At 31.6% G+C, this 18,825-nt stretch overlaps 2 protein-coding genes across 4 annotated transcripts; one reads left to right on the top strand and one right to left on the bottom strand.

The window, feature by feature from the left end:
- Window positions 1–6: 6 nt before the first annotated feature.
- LOC138936793 (polyisoprenoid diphosphate/phosphate phosphohydrolase PLPP6-like) lies at window positions 7–2,324 on the top strand. Of its 2 annotated transcripts, XM_070302461.1 has the most exons (5): window positions 7–195; window positions 384–518; window positions 607–706; window positions 784–1,068; window positions 2,095–2,324. In XM_070302461.1, the coding sequence occupies exons 1-5, from the start codon at window positions 193–195 to the stop codon at window positions 2,271–2,273; spliced, it is 702 nt and encodes a 233-aa protein (XP_070158562.1). In that variant the 5' UTR covers window positions 7–192; the 3' UTR covers window positions 2,274–2,324. The 2 variants fall into 2 exon arrangements, with proteins under 2 accessions (XP_070158562.1, XP_070158563.1); XM_070302462.1 differs by lacking the exon at window positions 2,095–2,324 and having other exon boundaries at window positions 11–195; window positions 784–1,427.
- LOC138936792 (alpha-tubulin N-acetyltransferase) lies at window positions 1,479–18,332 on the bottom strand. 2 transcript variants are annotated; one of them, XM_070302460.1, is made up of 8 exons: window positions 17,456–18,326; window positions 14,652–14,801; window positions 13,565–13,736; window positions 9,588–9,729; window positions 8,283–8,385; window positions 8,093–8,180; window positions 6,590–6,636; window positions 1,479–1,834 (listed from the first exon to the last, which is right to left on the bottom strand). In XM_070302460.1, the coding sequence occupies exons 1-8, from the start codon at window positions 17,950–17,952 to the stop codon at window positions 1,780–1,782; spliced, it is 1,254 nt and encodes a 417-aa protein (XP_070158561.1). In that variant the 5' UTR covers window positions 17,953–18,326; the 3' UTR covers window positions 1,479–1,779. The 2 variants fall into 2 exon arrangements, with proteins under 2 accessions (XP_070158561.1, XP_070158560.1); XM_070302459.1 differs by lacking the exon at window positions 1,479–1,834 and adding an exon at window positions 2,904–3,836 and having other exon boundaries at window positions 17,456–18,332.
- Window positions 18,333–18,825: the final 493 nt, after the last annotated feature.

The following is an 18,825-nucleotide window of genomic DNA, read 5'->3' on the forward strand; positions in this document are numbered from 1 at the left end:
ACCCTTTTCCCTCCATATTGGAAGAAGAAAGATAAGCTTTGAACTAGTGCAGCTGGTTCACCTATAAAGAACAGATCCATGGTTTTCATGGCCGCAAGCCGCAACACAAATGTGAAATTTATTGAAACGATAGTGATTTTTAAATATTTTACTTATCAACTGTATTTCAGTCAACTCTAGTCAGAAGACAATATGGTATATTTATTGATATATTATAAATCTTGATTTATTATCGTATTTAATTTTATTGTATTCAATATTTTCAGCATATATATATCCCCATTTATATACATATTTTTTCAATTATTTACATTTTTTTCATCCAGAGAGCATTATGTATATTGATTTACTTTTATTTTTTTCCCTTTTATTTTCTATTTAAGGAAGAGAAAAGAGAAATTCCATCGACATTAAGGACGATTCTAGCAGTTGATGCTTATTTAACTAACGCTTTTGTTAATTGGGCACAACAATTTTTAGCTTTGAGACAACTAAAAACACATCACACGTTCTTAAAGGTAAGTTTAATTATTTCTTTAGTAACTAAATAAAATAAAACTCTATTATATATGTATGTTGATTTTCTTATTCATTATTTTTTATTAGATATCATGTCATACTATATTATGGTTAGCAACTAATCTTGTGTTGATCTGGACTTTTAACAAATCTGACTTATATCAGATGCAAGTCAATCTTTTAATAGGTAAGTTTAAAATAAAATGAATAATATTTGAGTTATATTAAAATTGAGAATTGCATATATGTATGTGTGTGTTTCAGGTTTGTTGCTAGACATTATTTTAGTTGCTGTATTCAAAGCAGCAGCGAGAAGGAGACGGCCTACAACTAATGACAATCTCTCTCCAAAGAAAGATTCTTTTCCATCCGGAAATGCAGCACGTGTGGCATTTATCACATATTTTTTTCTCAATCTATGGCCTGTACCGTTAATATGTGTGCCACCATTATTAGCTTGGTACTTTTCCGTATGCATGTCCAAACTTCTGATGAGAGAGCATCACATAATCGATGTTTTGGCAGGGACAGCTCTTGGTATCTTCGAAGGTATGCTAATAGGATACATATATTTGGAACGAGAAACTTGTACTAGTTTAGTTTGGTGGATTACTGATGAAAAAATTTCGGGAGCTGAGTATGATGTCTAATAAAGTTATTTCCTATGCTAGGAAATATTCCTATATTAGAGAATATTTCATAATATCTTTTTTTATATCGTTGAATTTGTGCGATTATATATGTGATATTAGATATTTTATCAAAATAATTTTGTGAGACACGAATATATATATATTTCTATATATGTATATGAATAATATTTGATAGAGATGAAAAGACACTAGTTTAAAAGAAAAATGTTACGTGAATATTTTTTGTAATATAGAAAAGGTTCTTCATATAAGATAAACGAGTATTTCTTCATCCTTCATCTATTTATTTTCTTCTCTTATTTGAAAACAAAACACATATGCCATCATTTTGCATGTATATGTTATTCTAGATGTCTCCTCTTTTCATAAGCATGTCATATATAGATTTCTTTATGGATTATATAAAATTCTTGTGTAATTGGGATGACAGATATAAATATTCAATTTTTTCTCGAGCTTATTGTATCCTTGCATATTAATAATTACATTACATTATACATTCATGTAAGAGAAACAATTTGCAAGTTACAATATTATATAATAATAATAGCCCAATGAATTATTTATCGATATATGTATATCAGATCATTGATATTGCTTCATTTCTTTAACTGTAGTCCTTATAATCTCTGTAGAATATCCCTTTATTTGGATTATACATCCTGAAATATTAATGTGAATATTTTTACATCTATCCATGATATACTGTGCGTTTTGGTACAATTTCATGTAAACAGTCTTTAATTGATAATATGAATTTTTGTTAATGAATTGTATGGCCCTATTTCCCTCTCTCTCTCTATTCTACTTATATATGTAGTACATATTTATACGTAATATGTATTTATATATATGTGTTTGTGCCAATTCTAATATCTATCGATTATAATATCTAAATTAATTTCATCGTGCATTCTTCTAGGGTGTTTATATGAGTCTGAAGATGTATACACACATACACAAGCAATTCTTTCTACATACATATATGTATGCATTACGTGTGCGCATATTACATATAATATCTCTATAATGAATATCAATCAGTCCTCAATTTTGAAGCGAAATACTGCATGGTCTTTATTTCTTCCCCGTTACATGTAAATAAATAAATAATCAACAATTATATGTCTCAGGATTGAGGTACATGGGGGGGGGGGAAAAAAAAGTATGTTATTCATAAGCCGTTTCATAAGGAATAACGTATTCATTTTCTGCGAGTTTTGAGATATCCTGCATAACAACATCTGTCCAATTAATACGCATAAATTTTTTCGATCCACTTCTCATTTTATATAATTCTCTTTACACCAAAACATTCTTTACTTCCCCTTGTCACATACTAAAATTATATCATTAAATATATAAATATGAACATCTAACATAAATAGATCATTACACATGAAGAATAAATGTTACAAATCTTTCCTTAATGAATACATAGATACATTTATATCGTTTATATTCCCTAATTTTCTATAGTCTACATTCAAGAAAAAATTAGTTTAATTTCAATTTAAAAAAATCCACGATAACTATTGTTTGCTTTGCAATAAGAGCCTAAAAATTTGACTACATATTGTTACATGAAGTCCCTCAAATAAGATAATTTAGAACTTTTCATAATATCATTTTATATTTACGAGAATAAACAATGTTTCAAATATAATTGATACCGATCAATTATATTTGAAACATTGTATTCATCATCATAGACTTTTTACTTTTCATTCTTACATATTTATCATTTCTTGAACGGATGTATGAATATGTAGATCATTCGCCATATATGATAAATATATATTTATCCGATAGATGAATATTGAAAATGATGAGCAGGCATTTATTTTATAAAAATGATCTCTTATTCTTTGAAATATATCGAGCATAAAGTATGCAAAATTTTTCTTATTTTCTTTTCTCCTTATAAGACGGGTTTATTTTTATTTATTGTCTCAACTTAATTAAATAACATAATTCTTCGATCTGAAAATTGATATCTGTTTCATTTTCATATCGGAAATATTCCGCCTTTATTATAAATCATTGAAATTTATTCCAGAAAAAATTAAAGAGACGAGAAATTTTGCTAGTATAATTTAAATAGAAACATAAAAAATAGAAAAAAACTTGAAATTTATAAATGTGTGCTTACGGATCGTAATGTTTTAATCCTTAGTGAGCGATTACAACTTTCCCCCTGACTAGATTGTGTAATTCTACTTAAAGTACATGGATACGGATAAAGGAAAATCTTTCGAGTTATCCAGAATTAGGGTGCTAATCCAGGTCGAACCGATCCGATTTATAAAACAAATTCCTCTTTCAAAGAAGGGAGGAAGCGAGACAGATAATTATATATCAGTTAGATCGTTTCACCATAAGGGTGAATGGTAAAACTTGAGATCCAGATGTCCGTGTTGATTGGTACCGGTGGTTACTTCTTGACCGCACGACGGCGATGGCTTTACATTCTTCTCCGTTTTCTCAGCTTCCAATAGGATAGGAACGAAGGGCTTCGTTTGATTATCCGGTACGATTGGCGTCGGGACGGTGTTAATCTCGAGACTACGTTGCTTCTGTTCTTCCTCGGAGTAGATGCTCAAAGAACGCGGTCGTTCCAGCTTCAATGGCGGAGGCGACGATGCTCTATCACTATTGCTACTGCTGAAAAATCATCTTGCCTGTCAGATCGTGACACACGCAAGAGCAAGCTGACAGCAACATGCAACATTACATGTCTTTCTGTTTCAGTCTCGAGTTTATGTAGATGTGTCATAATCGTCTATTCAAGAAAGACTTCATTTTTCACGTTCATATAATTACATTTATCCAATATAAAACTAATTTTTTAAAAATGTATATAATTAAGAAAACCAAGAAAAAGGAAGATGAGAAAATCAACAAGAATCGAGCTTATGTATATAGACCTTTGTTTTCCTTCTTCTTGATTTCATCAGGAATCAATTTTTTGGATTTTTTACGATTGTTTTTAATCTTTTTAAATCACAGGTTTCGTATGTTGTAAAAATTGAATATTATTTTACTACATAATGCATAATTAAAAGAAATAAATTTTTGCATTAAAACATTTGTTAACGTTTACAATAACGTTTACGTTTATCGAAATCCTATGTATATAATGCAATTTCAGAATAAAACAATTCTTACATAATAAGTACAATAATTTATTTCATATAACTGTATGCATACTGAACAATATAAGCATGCTTCGCTCAAGCTGACATAGGAAACGTTAGAAAACCGCACAATTCTTTACGCAAATAAAAATTATAAAAAGTAAATCTGAAATATAAAAATAATATAAAACAAAAATTAATTATTCTTCATACTGAAAAAAAAAAAAAAAAAATTAAACGAACAGAAAAATAAATAGAATTTTTATTGCCCTTTTTTAAAAAAATTTTACAAATTATAAAATATTTAATTTTAATTCGATCACATTACATTATAATACATTGATATCATTGCATTGACAAAATTTAGTCTCGCGTGAATATAATGTAATTTGCTCAGTTATTTCAAGATCTGTTTGAATGAAGAGATAGCTGTCAATTTGATTTCCCCCATCCAAGCAATTTTATTTCTCAATGTGTTTACGCATTTATATGATTTTGCTTCGAAATGCTGATGAATAAGACTATGAATGAGTATTCGTCGAAGAAAATTTAAACTATTTCGATTTGTGGTCATGCGTACAAGTTGAAAAATATTCAGATCCTTTTTTGTCTTTATATCCCTTCGATCGAAGAAAAAAATAAAAGTATTTAGTTGGAGCGAAAATCTATTATATACACGCCGAAAATCAGCAAAATAAATCTTTTATATTAACGTATATATTTTGTTACTAATAATAATTACAGAAGAAAGACAAAAACTCTTATAGGCTACAATTTACATAGAGTGTGTTAAAGAAATATAACATACATACTCATAAATTATATAAATTAAACTGAAATATAAATAAATCTTGACTTTTAAGCGCATAAAAAAAGTGCGACATTTCTCGAATTTTCTGAACTTTTATCATCTTTCATTCTCTTTTCCATTTTTTTTTTTTTTGTACAATTCTAATTCATATTTACACATATTACAAATATTCACGATATAATAATCTCCTTCTCATTTCTCTCAGTATATATTATTATTTGAATTATAATTATTACTATGTATATATACACGTGAGTCATTATGTATATAATACATCTGTAACTCATTACTAATCGACACAAGTTAATAAATTTGATCAACTATACAAATAATTTATTCCTTTTACGTATAGATAGAAACGTATAGTGAGAATATATCCTTCAAGAAATCAATAATTATAATGTGATAGATTTTAAATACGCGCGCATGTTTGCCAATAAGAATTAACGTATCGTGGCAAATTAAAGATATTAGGTCACCTAGATTCTCTTTTTTACATATATCACATTTTTAGTATTAAAAAATAATGAACACAATATTTATACAACACTAACGCAATATTATGTAATATTAAAATGTGTTTTAGAAAAAAATATGCGCTTATTTAAAAATATCAACAATTGCAAGTTTAATTTTATGCTATTTATCCGTTTCTCATATATAAAACATATAGATCTTGATAGATAGTTTCATTTCAAATTCACACCGGACTGAAATCCGAGACTTGAATGTGTATGTGATCGAGGTGACCCGGAAATATTTATCGCCCGCCTAGACATATCTTGGCAAGCGATGGCGTTTATGCATTCGGTATAAGAATAGTATTTCGGCAAGCTGTCTTAGCGACTGAGGCATTAATAGGAGATTTTATTGTACGTCCAATTAACTCTCGATTAAACGAATTTTTCGATGTTGCAAATAATAAAACTGATGAATCGACAATCATTAACGCAATATTTTATCACAACGAAGTATTTGAAGCATCTAAAGCGTTTGAGATACGTATCGAGCACGCATTCTTAGCAAGATTAATTAAAGCTTTGGCGGTGACTGCTAATTAAAGTTTGCTCACAGTGCAAAAATGCGAAAACAAATATATTATAAATGCAGGTAATACATATTTTCTTCTCTCACAGTCCCATTTTTTTTTTCAATTTGTTTTATCTACTAAATAAAATTCATTAATATCTATTAAATAACTGTTTATCTCTTTACCGCTGAAGAATTTATTCTTTCGGCGTCATTTAAAAATTAAATTTTCATTGCATAACTATGAGAGAATTGTTTGTCACAACACGAATGAGATCTCAACCAAAAGAATATTATTATATATAACATTCCTATGCGCAATACTATTTATTACACATGATCATTCTCTATATAATCTTCTATCAAATATTAAAAAAAATTAGGGCAAGCAATTCGCAGGATTATGAACCATCTCAAATTATTGCATGAATTTTACTCACCCAGTACGCTCGGTTGATTGACCAAGCATCGCTGTGTTATGGATTATCTAGAAGAAAGCGTCAATATTTATTATGATTAGTCATTATATACTGGGTGGCCCATTTTAATACATCCAGTCGAATATCTCAAAAACCAAGCCCGGAAGAGAAAAATGTTTCAGACAAAAGTTGTTTGGTTTCGAGGGGGTCATAAGATGGTACCATTGGTTTGACCTTGAAGAGTCATTTGAAGGTCACGTGAAGGTCAATTTTAAAATCTTAAATGGAAACCCTCATTTTTTTATTTAGTATTCTTGTAGCTTGCCTCGAGAACTTTGCAAAACACTATAATAAACTATTTTTTTATTCAGTACTTTTTGAGTTATTTTATATTTTAATCTGACATCTTTTGATATAAAAAATTAAATATTTCATAAAATAGTTAGTTTTTGATAATCTTACCGTAATACTTTTATGTACAGATTAATGAGACAAATCAATTAGTATAAAAAAAATAATAGTTTTTAAAAAAATTATTTACGATGTATTTTTTTAAACAATTATTTGTTGTTTTTTTTGCACTAATTGATTTATCTCATTATTTTGTACATAAAAGTATTACGGTAAGATTATCGAAAACTGAATATTTTATGAGATATTTAATTTTTTATATCAAAAGATGTCAGATTAAAATATAAAATAACTCAAAAAGTGCTTAATAAAAAAATACTTTATTCTAGTGTTTTGGAAAGCTCTCGATGTCAGCTACAAGAATACTAAATAAAAAATGGGGGTTCTATTTAAGATTTTAAAGTTGACCTTCACATGACCTTCAAATGATTTTCCAAGGTCAAATAATTGTCACCATCTTATGGCCCCCTTGAAGCCACACAACTTTTGTTTGAAACATTTTTCTCTTCCGGGCTTAGTTTTTGAGATATTCGACTGGATGGATTAAAATGGGCCACCCAGTATATGCGCTGTGTGTGTTATAACATTCGGAAAACAAGAAAAGCTTAACACAGAGAAAAAGATAACTGGAATTATGCGATTAGCTGCCGAGTACGTGTTAAACTCAAGCAAAGAAGGAAATTTTTCTTCTTAAATCTGTTTAGCCAAAAAGATGCTTTTTATGCGCAACTACATTTAGTAGCGATCAGAAATAATAAGTGCAGGTCATATCATATATATTTAATAATAATTAAAAATTCTTAAATATTTCTCTATATATGTATCATCGAAAAATAACGTCTATTATATCTACATATATTATTTTACATTTAGAAACAAATGCTTTTGAAATTTGCTGATATCAAAATTCAATCGTCATTTTAATAATATCAATACGGTTGTACACACACACACAAAAATCTCGCGCTACAATACAATTTTATATAAGTAGTCATTTTGAGATATACAAGACTACATTAGAATGCACGCGTTGAAATTAATGAATGATTAAAAAATATAACATCAATTAGGAGAAAGAGATTTCCCAATATTTCCTCACGTTGCCGTACTCACGTTTGCCATGGAACAGGGCGGTCGTGCCGCGGCGTATCTACCGTATGAGCTACGCGAAACGGACGTTACATACGGGATTCCGTTGAGACTGAAAAGCGAAATTTGATTTTTTTGTCTATATAATTGCGATGTCACTCGATTTGCATCTGTCGCTTTGCAGTCGACGCGGTATATCCGACGACGCACCTACCTAGCACTATTCTTCCCGTTATTGTTATTATTGCCAGGCGTTCCGTCGTCCAAGCTCATTCTGGGAGGTAAACTATATCTGTTGTTCTTCACATCTCGGCTCTCTACAAATATGAAAACGATGACAGATGAGAATTCAATAGTACGCGAGTTTTTATAGAAATTTGGGTGCAGAAACGCAAAATTGGAGCGAATCGTGCATAATCAGCATAAATGTGAATCAAGCAGCGGCTCGCCATTTAGGGATGGGGGACTTGATCGATTGTGGACATAGCCGAGGCATAAATCGTTCTCAGTGCGGCATTGACCGCGATTTCGAGCCTCTCCGAACGAGTATTGCCGATTTAGGACGCGAGCGACTCGTCCCGTAGGGCGACCCGACCTCTGGAACCAGATCTGACCTTGCGTCTGTCTGTATAGCAGACACCTCGACTGGCGAAAGACGTTGCAAAAGAAGTCTCGTTGCATCATAGGAACGGGAAATAATTGTATCGTTCATTTTTCAGAGAGAGAAAGAGAGAGAGACAGAGAGATTTTTGCACGTATCAGAGAAGATATTATCTTTGATAGAAAGAAAAATATATTGCCACAATTTATCTTTCGATCATTACGTCATGTGTCGCGGAATAGTGTACTATTTCGTATTTGAAAATAATATTCTATATGCAAATAGTAGCTTATCTCTGATAACATATTATAAAAGGGAAAAAAGACAATCGGTGTAGATATTTGCGAGATAGTCGACAGATTCACAGACGTGAGACTTATTTTTGGCCGCACACGTCACGGAGTGCTGGCCGAAGAAAGCAATTGTCACCGTTTTATCGCAAGAGAAATGAAATGTTATGCATTATTCATATTTGGATGATTTCACTTTGATACAACCTGTTTCTATTATTTTTCGTCATTATTTGTCAAAACAGAAATGCTAGAGGGTCTTTTTTGAGTTTACCCTAACATTACAGGATTAACGAGAAGCTCTGTTCCCTCCCTTTCTTTCCCTTGTTCATCTCACGCCCTATATTGGTATACCCTTCATTGCTCGTAACCATCGAAGGCGGAATAATTTAGGAGAGTTTTACTTATAAATGAGTACAAACATAGAAAATTGTACGAGTTGACCGCAAACATAGAATTATTGCGATCATTTAGTTCAATATCTTTCTACAATATTCTTTATCACAGATATTTACAACGACAAAAAAATAGGGGAATCATATGTCATAAAAATATCAATCTTATATTTTACTAAGGTCTGTTATATACGTAAAATTTAATGGCGATACGTAGAGAGATAATTACATACCGTCATCGAAGAATCCTTCAAAAACGACGAATTTATTGTTCTGTGGAATGATCTTCGAAAGTCCGTAGTATTTGCGTAGGAAAGCTAAGAACTTTTCCGATGGTCGATCAATGGCCAATTTTACTGGCCTGATGTTTTCCTCCTATAAATCAAACCGTTTTATTAGAAATAGAACAAATGAATCTAAAGAAAAAGAATAAATGAAATGAGAGAATAAAATAATAAGAAGGATATTAATTAGAAATACTAAAACGTTATTAAATCAACATTTGTGTATTAAACTCCTAAAATATGGCAAAGAATATCCATATACAACAGACTCTAATCTCCAAATAAAAATATTTATTTTTTCAAATCGATTAAAAATATCCTAAAAGAACTCGAAAAATATTTTAATAATTATAATTCTTAACAAAAGAAAAAAAAAATTAAGAGATTTGATTCTCTTATTCATTTAATATTATATTTAATTTTTATATAATTTATGATATTTAATGGTAGATTTCAATAATTTAGAGAGGATTTTGACAAGTTTTGATGAACATATTAGGTGTACAACTTTGCTTCCGCCGTTTTCCTATAGACGGCTTTAGCGGTAAGTAGTGGTCGAAATAAATAGATCATAGACGTCATGCGATAAACTTGGGCATCTGTCAACACAACCCCATAGAAACGTTAGTCGATTTGTGTCTGCGTCATAAAGTTATTCTCGATTGAAAATGTCAGTTTACGAGTCAAATTCTCGTCATTTGCGGGAGGTTTTAATTTTCTGCTTCAATATGAAGAAATCTGTGGCTGAGGCTCATCGAATGCTCTCAAATACTTATGGTGAAGCCGCTATTAGTGAAAGAACGTGTCGCGAGTGGTTTCGACGCTTCAAGAATGGTGATTTTCGCGTCGAAGACCGGCATAGCGGTGGAAGAGAGAAGGTTTTCGAAGATGCATAATTGGAGGCATTACTTAATGAAGACTCGAGTCAAAGTCAAAAAGAATTGGCACGATGGACAATACTTTGAATCATAAATGTATAACCAGTTTTTTACAATAAAGCCTCGAATTTCGGGGAAAAAAACGGCGGAAGCAAAGTTGTACACCTAATATATACACGATAGCTGTATTAGATAATAATTGTATGTGATTAACTCTTTCATTATTTAGCGAGAGATTTATTACAGAATCGAGTTTCCAATAATGATCATCCTATATAAAAAAATCAAAATTAAAAAAAATATTATCTAATACTATACTATCAGATATACAAAAAAAAAAAAAAAATGGTAAAAATTATATCGGAACAAACGATCTATGCTCGAGTTCAATCACCTTGCATATTACCCTCGTGTGTAAAACCTGCCTACTTCTATGTATAATGACTTCTGGTCACGCGTCTGTTTAATATCGGTCGCATTTTACGAGCGATATCTCAGATTCTGGTTGTAAGAAAGTCGCGGCGACCACGAGAAATAGCGCATTCGTTATAAAATTACAGCCGCACGAGATAAGAGAGTTTGATTTTTCACAACGTAATTTGCGAAATTTCAGATATTATCAATATCAACATTAGAATAATATCACATTTATGTCTAGATAATCTTTTCTTTATTCTCGGGGAAAAAAAAAAAAAAAAAAAAAAAATTATCTTATCGTCTTCAATATGGTATATCGAAGTATACATCAATTATAATTGGAAACAATCTTATTAATATCTTATTTATAATACCTTATTAATATTTTAGGTATTAGACTCGATTTCTACTCAATTAAAATACGATTAGAAATTGCTATCTATTGCATGTTTCTAACTTTTAGCATTAATTGCCTTGATAAATAAATTTTATTTATTTGTGATAATTTTTAATTATTTACATTCAAATAAAATTTAAGTATATAAAAATTTAACGATTTTCTGGAAAAATTATATAGACTTTTCTGATATATATATAATAACGTTTTTCAGGAAAAGAAATTACGTAATCGAAGTCGTACCTCTTTATTTTCATTGATGAGAATCACACACGTTATACACGCGAATAATTATAATACCGTACTTTCGAATGACTCATTTCGAATAGTGTGACGTATAAGCGAAGGAATACGAGTATAGTTACGGATAATGAATGTGAGTTATAGTCGAGTATTGCGTTTCAGATTTTATGTTGTTCGTAACTGATGCATGTCATTAACGGAAATCTAGCAAGTGCTTTGAGCACGATTGAGCATAGTGACGCGATTGTGCGCGCATCATTTCATTTGTATCAATTATTTCATCACTAAATATTCCTTTTTGTCACGGTAATTAATTATTTCAGCTTGAGATAAAATATGAATAAAAATTGTAAAATTATAACTGTATAAATTAAAAATTATAAAATTAATAATTCTTAATATAATTTGAAATTTTCGTTATATATTGATATGTAAAATGATCATACACGCATTATATGTAATATTATATAGGTCTAATTTTTTTTATCGTTTATGAGAAATTAATAATGTTTAATAAATCTTGTTGCGATATTTTTTTCAAAATTTTCCCTGCAACAAAAGAATAGAAATTGTTAAGTTTCACAAAAATATTCGAATAAAATTAAAAACTTGTAAGAGATAAATAATTGAATTTTTAAAATTCTACACTTGTTATAAATCTTATACTGCACAAATAAATATTATATCGTGTAGACAAGATTTATCAAACAAAAGAAGAAAAAAGGCTGCCTCTTTTTGTTACAGTTCTGTGCACTTGTCCTCACGTGACACGTGATTTCAGGGTTTCGAGTTCTCGAGCGGAACGAAAAGCGATTTACGCAGAGAATTTTCCATTTTTCTCTGTTACTTATACGTTAACTTTAAGAACTGAAAGATATATAGATTATGTATCAACATGGATTCTTCGAAAGTAATTATTTATTCTAATTTCTGTATGCTACTGTTCATCAATACTTATGCAGATGATCCACACGTTTCTAAAATAATATAAATATTATTTTACATCTCGTATATAATTAATATACTTTGATATGAAAAATTATTAAAGAATATTTTATGTCATATACTTTTAAATTAATTAATTAACGTATGCATGCATATATCGCATATTTCATATACGTATAGCAAAATTAATTTCGTTTGTTTTACATTGTCACGCGATAACATTATGACATTAAAACGTCGATATGTTATCATCGATATAGCATACATACATTTCCAATCCAAGAAATATTCCGTATTCTTTTCATACGATTCTCATATTTTTCGCGATATATTTATATAAGCATCCGCGATTTTCTATTTTTTTTTTTTTTTTTTTTTTTTTACCGAATTGAAGCTCAAAGTCTCTAATCCATATTTTCAGAACATTATTTTAACTTATCTATTTAAATGATTAAATAATTATGATTATACTAATCTGGATCGTAAAAACGTGTATTGCGCGTGTGAGATCATCACGTGAGTTGTCCGTAATAAATGTCATTACTGTTATTCGTTCCTTCGTCACTAACGTAACATAATTGCAAGTTACTTTCGCTTCGCACGAAGTTTCGACGATAGCGATTTAAATCGTGACTGCGCGCGACGCCTTCTGCTCCCGTACAGGAAGTAATTATGCCTTGTACTGGCGCATCGCAAGATTTGTTTTCGAGCGAGGGAGTCCGTGTATCGTGTAGCGAAAACTCTCTCTTCACGTGAGAACGGCCTGTTTCTCGCGAACTCACACACGATTTTATCGAGAGAAGATATTAAATCGACTTTGTTTCGGCGAACGTATCTCTTAAAAACGGCTGTATAATGTCAAAATTTCATTATTTTGCGATAATAAAACGACTAATTATGAGAAATTCTTTTAATATTAGATAAAAAATATATATGGTGTGCTGTCTTTCTGTAATATTTTTTTTTTTTTTTTTACGCTATGTAAGTAGTAATTCGAGATTAAATGTAATTTAATATTTAATAAGAAGTATACGCTTCGAACTTACAGATAACATGTGCTGATAGAGAATATTTCCCAGGCCCATACGTTGCCGTGATTCGTGCACGTAAAAGTCCAAGATGCATCTCGCCTGTAGTTGATAATGTTCTCCCATCTCATTGAACAGAAAGAGATTCTTCGATCCCGTCTTCAATAAACCCACCACGCTACCTAGTCCACTGCGGAATCAAACGTTCGATCGTATGAATTTACGCGAATAATTTATCATCATGATCGCGAGACAACTATGGAGGATACTAAGTATTCACTTACGTGATCTTAATGAATGCTATAAATGATGCGTAATATCTACGTATGGTTTGACGCGTATCTCGTACCATTTTCGTCGAAGGAATATTTCTTTATTTATAAGCGATTAGAAAACGCAAGATCTCTTTTAATAATTAAGTTTTAAATAGGCGTCAAAATTTAATTGTAGGAAAAATTATAATATTTTAATTGAAATAATAATTTAAGACTTGATTAAGGTGATAAATAATATTGCAATTTAAAAAGCTGTAACGAGAAACATTTTAGCAAGAAGATATTTTTTCGCTAAAGAGAAATCGATGCAAAATAGCTAAAAGATAGCTCAATAATTTTGAGATACTTTATACATTATAAAGGAATATTATATTGCTACTTAATTAAGCAACTTTCACAGAGACTAGCATTCAGAATAGCCTTTCAGAATAGCTATGCAAGATAGAAAGTTGACAGTCATATATAGTATCGCCCGCAGTTTTAGGAAATCTGAATATTCAAAAAGTCGAGACAACATTACAGCTCGGCACATCGATCCACCGAGCTACCGAGAGATTCTAATCCCTTGGCTAGGTAACATCCACTTCTGGTCCGTAGCACTTAAATCCGCAACGTGCACCTCGAGTATCTCGATTTCTCTAATGGTTGCGACGACAAGAATTCTCTCATTTTTATTTTTATCGTTTTAAGTATTAAAAGTTGGAAGCCTTTTAAAAAAATAAATCAGAGACAATATCGATTATATATTGAAGTACTCGAGATCGGGAGCGTTAATTTCACAGACGTGACAGTATCTTAAGTATAGTAATTAATTATAGAAAGAACTTTACCTGTTTGCTTCATTATCTACGAGCAGATAAATTGTATGATCTGTATCCCGAAGTTTAAGGGCGCTGGTAATGGGCTTGTTGAGTCCTTGAGCTCTCGCCGATGCCTCACCCATATCGTCCAATATTCTGCTTAATAGTCTTTGACATTCGCTGGAAAAAAAAAGAAAAAAAGATACTTATTACACTCTTACACTCTTATAATTTTTGAAGGCAATTAAGAATATTCATTTATAAAGTAATTCGTAATTAACATATGAAATAAATATTAATATATGAAAAGAAATGATAGAGAACCGTGTTCTTTACTTATAAATAGAAATCTTACCATACTCGGGAGATCTCACGCGTTTTCGGCAATCGTATATTTCTAAAATATAATTGAAAGATATAATCAAAAATTATTTTTCATAGATATTCTATTAAATCTAAAACGGTTGCAAAGACACATGAGAATTCTCAAATATTGTAAAATTTTTATTTATAATTCAGGAACACGATTCAATCATAAGTTTCGTTCCTTTTGAAATAGATGCCGCGGATATGTCTTGAAATAGACGCGAGCAAAAAAATAGCATCTCACTCGAGCATTTCGCCGTTTTTCAATGCCGCAACTATGTAGATTGCGGTTTATCGCTGAAATAGCACGAAACAGTCACGTTCCACTTTTCGTCTTTACATTTTATATGTTTTTATACACTCATCAGTCTCACAGATTTATGCTAATTAATTCCAGACGGGAAATTAATTCCGACCCGATATTCTTTCGTCAAGTATTTAGAACGAAACGTTTTTGAGATAAGTAGCGGAAAGCAGCGTGGTAAATATGCGAGATATAAAAAGTATTCAGATAAATTTCTAAAGATGAATACAAATCATAAATAAATATTTTAATATGTATTTAGAATAATTTATAAGCATCAATAATAATATATAAAACTGACGTATAATTATTTTAAATAGATATATGGATTGTCAGATATACTTTTTATATCTCGCATATATATTGTATATAATATTACATGTAAATTATATATATATATATATATATATATATATATATATATATATTAATATAAAAATGTTAATCTATATAATGATATAATGAAAAGAGCTGTATTTTTTTTATGTATAATCTTTAATCTTGTGCAAAGTAACGTGCAATTCGATCATTTCCGCTTTTTACGAAATTACACGTAAGAAAATTATATGGATGTAATTATTGTCCGGACATCATTCAAGTTACGAGCAGTGACCTAATTCAAGTTTTGGACTCGCGCCAATCGCTTGCTTTGCGATACGGATCAAGTTAATTTATTCCATCGATATTAGGTCTTTTCCCTATAGTCATTATATTAAGGTGTGAAGTATATGATGGATTATGTTCGACGATGACGTGAATAACCGCTATGTGTAGAAAGCTGCATTGCGAAATCTAATAAAACAGCTAATCTGAAGGATGTGAAATTTTGCGGAAGTAATGTTACACGAGAGGCCTGCCTAATTTTAACACACAAGTTTTTTGGAGCCGACTTTCTTTAGATTTGTAATAAAAAGTCATTGTTTGATAAGCTTCTGTTTAAAATTAAAATGTAAAATATTGCAAATTATAAAATACACAAGAAAGATAAATGACATCACATATAAAATTTTTAAACCCCAACTATTTTTAAAACAAATTCTCTTCGTGTTCAATTATTTTTATTTTTATAAAAGAGCAAAGTGTAGAATATAATAGAATTCTAAAGATTTCGTATAATATAAACAATTAGGAATTTTGTGGTTCCTTCGTTGCAGATTTCAAAGTTCGATATGATTTTAAAAAAGTTTGATTTTTATCTAGAAAAAAATATCCCAGAGTATATAAACAATTGTCTATATTTCTATTATTTGATCTTGGCAGGCTCCATCCTTTAATATCATTCGATAACTAATAATTATTCCGGTAATGGTCATATCTGTCATTGGCCTGATTTTATAAAAAGGATCAAGGTGATCAAGGAAATACGATTTATTCGTTCCTTCGTTGTCGAACATCAATAAAATGTATTAGGTGTACAACTTTGCTTCCGCCGTTTTCCTAATAGATGGCTTTAGCGGTAAGTAGTGGTCGAAATAAATAGATCATAGACGTCATGCGATAAACTTGGGCATCTGTCAACATAACCCCATAGAAACATTAGTCGAGTTGTGTCTCATTATTCTGTACATAGAAGTATTACGGTAAGATTATCAAAAATTAAATATTTTACGAGATATTTAATTTTTTATATCAAAATATGTCAGATTAAAATATAAAATAACTCAAAAAGTACTTAATAAAAAAATACTTTATTATAGTGTTTTGGAAAGCTCTTGATATCAGCTACAAGAATACTAAATAAAAAATGGGGGTTTCCATTTAAGATTTTAAAGTTGACCTTCACATGACCTTCAAATGATTTTCCAAGGTCAAATCATTGTCACCATCTTATGGCCCCCTTAAAGCCACACAACTTTTGTTTGAAACATTTTTATGTCAGATTATTGTAAGTGCCTTAAAAATCGTGGCGACCGTTACCTGAGGACCACCCTGTATATATCTGATATTTAAATACTATTATTTTTCTAAAAAAAAAAAAAATATATATATATATATGCAATACAAACAAAAAGCTGATAAAAAAGAGAGATTACTCGCCATTATTGAATTATCAACCCGAGTGCCTCTTTTAGCCTTTTAAATGGACATTACGCAGCTCTATTAATTAAATGTATTGCCGCGGGGAGCTGTTTGAAGAAGCTCGAGCTTAAGAAAGTGTACTCACTTCAACTCGCGCCGATCACCTTTGAAGTCTTCCGGCACCAAGTTATGCGTGACCTTGTTGATCTTTCTAGGCAAGAGTTTATTTACGTTGAACTTGAACTCCATCTCGTCGATGGGGGATCGTCGCGCTGTCAACGCACGGATCGTCCGCGCGTTTCCCTCGTTCCTTCGCGCCCTCCTCGTCCCCTTCGTCTTCGGTGGTTCGGATAGCGAGACTGTATATTTCTTCTCGACCCTGTGCTGCGTGTCTCTTCGATCCGGGGCGAGACGATGGCTCGCCTTGAATATGGCCGTTGTCCGCGCACCCTTTCGCGACAACTTCACGCCGCGTTGTTGATTGTCACGTGAACATCGATCGTATCTCTCTCTCTCTCTCTCCTCCCCTCTCTCTCTCTCTCTTTCTCGCTCCTGTAACCGTAACTCGTATCTCAAAGTGACAGCTTTGCGCGGCACTTGAATCGTCTCTCTCTCATCGCGATGATCGATCGCTCTTTCCATCCATCGCTTTAAAAGACACGACGTTTGCACCGGCCGAAAACGAACAGACAGGAACGGAGGTACAAAACACGAGAGCGTCTCGAGATCGATCGCGAACTCGCGCTCGCTTCACGACTCACGGCCGACTGATAGTCATCGTCGTTGTTCGCGAACCTTAATACGCCAACGCTCCGCGTCCCTCCTTCGCGAAACGACGATCTTGACGTTCGCTCGGACGCGCGCTTTCGAAATGTCAGCGCCACGACCACGCGCGACGGGCCAGAGGTAGAGGATGACGCGTATCCCCCTTTTCGATTCGACGAGATTTGTGAAGTTGGTCGAGAAAGAGGGAACGCAATCACGACGCAGCCGTCAATCGGCTGATTTAACGTCGCCTGCAAATTTCAATCGGCGGAAGCAATAATCGCGTGTCGAGCGGTATCTATCTAATTTAGTATATATACATTCAATTTTCCCCGTGTAAAAGCGGCGCGGCAAGATGCGCGCGCATACCGTATATGTCACAGAATCGTATTATCTACGTGTATAAACAGCATCTCGATGAGCAATATATGCATCATCGTAAAGCTCAGGTTAGAGCCTCCCATTTTATAACGAGTTCTTTTAACATTGATAAATCCATGTTTATTCTAAATATTTCAGCTTCCTTGCCGTTGAAGAAAGATTCGTCTAACAAACGTGGCGAATTTGATTTACGTTACATTATAAATTGTGAATTACCTGCGAGACAAGCTTGAAATCCGGCATTGGTGTTTCATGAAAAATTGTGTACGATGAGTTTCGTTACTTCAACAACAGAGGACGCTCGTGCATTTATTTTTAATTCTTCCATTTTTAATATATCAACAGTAGCACATATCATTGGCGCAATTA

Source organism: Polyergus mexicanus, unplaced genomic scaffold, assembly GCF_030449975.1.
Source record: "Polyergus mexicanus isolate NDT 795.1 unplaced genomic scaffold, iyPolMexi1.0 SCAF_10, whole genome shotgun sequence".
Lineage (NCBI taxonomy): Eukaryota > Metazoa > Arthropoda > Insecta > Hymenoptera > Formicidae > Polyergus > Polyergus mexicanus.